Consider the following 2,239-nt stretch of genomic DNA (forward strand, 5'->3'; position numbering starts at 1 on the left):
AGGAGCCTGGAGAGGACTTCAGACGGTCTCTACGAGATTTTTCAGCATCGGGTAGAACCCCTGCGAGGTTACATAGCCCGCTTCAACCAAGAAAAGGTGGCAGTTCCCGAGTGCAGCATTCCTACCGTGATCTCTGCCTTCAAAAGGGGCCTGCTTTCAGACGGGGGCCTCTACAAAGAACTAACCATGTATCCCTGCAAGACCATGGAAGACGTGTTATCCCGGACCTGGGCGCAAGTGAAGTGAGAAGAAGACGTCGCTAGCCGCGCCAAGGCCCAGCCGAAGCAGGACCAATAGTCGGCCCGATCAGATCAAGGAAATCGGGATGAAAGATCCTCCCAAAGAGCGACAAAGGACTCCCGGAACAGAAACCGGGGCAGGTTCCAGTACCGACCCCTGGAAAAGGAAGAAGGAATGTCGGTATCCACTTGGCCCGACATCTCCCATCTCTCGATGTCCACACCGAAGCTAGTCAACGTCTTGAGGCAGATGGGCCAACAGGTCAAGTGGCCTCAAAAGATGAAGGCACCTGACTCGTTCCGGAACCCTGGCCTCTGGTGCGACTTCCATCGCGACCATGGTCACAAAACTGAAAACTGCATCGCTCTAAGGATCGAGGTCAATGAACTAATCCAAAAGGGGCATCTCCGGGAATTCCTCTCAGAAAAAGCCAAGAACCATCTAAATAAAGAGGTGCCGGCGAAATCCGCTGGAGCTATACCCGCCTCACCACCTCGCCAAGACCGAGTGATCCATGTCATATCCGGAGGTTTAGAGATAAGCGGCGTGAGTCATGCAGCTGCCAAGAAAAGCACCCGCAACGCCAAGCACGGCCTAGAGACGACCAAACCAAAGCGCTTGCTCCTAGGTACCGACGAAATAAGCTTCACGGCTAAGGAGCAGGAGAAGATCTTGGCTCCCCACCACGATGCCCTGGTCATCTCGCTCACCGTAGCAAACTGCTTGGTAAAAAGAATACTAGTGGACAATGGTAGCTCCAACGACATCATCTTCCAGACTGCTTACCAGGACCTAGGGCTGGAGGAGAGCGCCCTGACGCGCAAAATAACTCCACTCATCTGATTTAGCGGCGAAGTCAAGCAAACAGCCAGAGAGTTCACTCTCCCAGTGTACGCTGAAGGGATCAACATGTCTACCAAGTTCCTGGTCGTCGACAGTCAATCAGCATACAACATGATCCTAGGAAGACCCTGGATTCACGACATGGGAGCAGTCCCTTCAACCCTTCATCAAATGGTGAAATTCCCTACACCCTGGGGCATCAGAATAATCAAAGGAGATCAGGATAATTCTCGATCCAGCTACCAAACAGCCTTAAAGGGGAAGACCAAGGTCTTATAGCAATTACAGAAGAGACCTCAGGTCCCCCGAACCCGGGGACCAGAGGTCAAGCGGTCTGGCGAATGGCGATCGGTTCAGAGGACGCGGACCTCGAATCACGTAAAGGACCACCTAAGGACCGGTATCGTGCGCTTCGCATGGTCTCACTCAAGGTCCTCCAAAGCGGTACCTGTTCAGAAGACAGGGACCTCGCAAGATCCTCGTCCTCCACCCCACATGGATCTCGCCAGCTACCAACCGATGGTCTCACAAATGAAGAAGCGGGGAATGAGCAACGTGAGGAGACCTCCTCTGAAATCATACTGGACGGATCTGGGGCAGAGGGTACCCTGCCAACGGAGAACAAAGATACCTAGCCAAGCCAGAGTTCTTCAAATCTGGTCGCTCCGGTGGATGAATGCGACTACCCATCTCATGGCCGTGCTGAGAACCTTCATCACCAGGAAACATTGGCCGCGAATCCCCAATAGCATGAGAATCTACAGAAGCTGGGGCACGAGACAAGTCTTGGTCACGGTCCACGGACCCAAGGGAGAATCAGTACCCTGCAATGGAGAGAGGGATGACGCGCCAAGGAAACACTCCTATAATCCTCAACAAACCGGCATGAAGTCCACCCCCCAGGAGGAAAGCAACAGATGGGTCCACAGAACCCTGAGGACTGGTCCCGACCACGGAGTGCTGCCAGGGACCGCAACAAGAAAGAGGAATCCTCCAGGAGGGGCACTCATCCAAATAGTGAAACAGAGCCTACGGGCTACATAACAAAGGTAAAACATGGCCTAATCACCGGGGTACCTCGCAAACTGATGTCTTGTACGGTCTCCGGACCATGATTTTTATTACTTATTATTTAAGCATTATGTTTTCCTACTCC

General features: G+C 52.9%; 1 protein-coding gene across 1 annotated transcript; it reads left to right on the plus strand.

Moving 5' to 3' along the window:
• Positions 1-414: 414 nt before the first annotated feature.
• LOC106393760 lies at positions 415-1,083 on the plus strand. The gene has a single exon (XM_013834429.2). It carries the CDS (start codon positions 415-417, stop codon positions 1,081-1,083), a length of 669 nt encoding a protein of 222 aa, XP_013689883.2.
• Positions 1,084-2,239: the final 1,156 nt, after the last annotated feature.

Source organism: Brassica napus, chromosome C8 (assembly GCF_020379485.1).
Source record: "Brassica napus cultivar Da-Ae chromosome C8, Da-Ae, whole genome shotgun sequence".
In the NCBI taxonomy this organism is placed as follows: Eukaryota; Viridiplantae; Streptophyta; class Magnoliopsida; order Brassicales; family Brassicaceae; genus Brassica; species Brassica napus.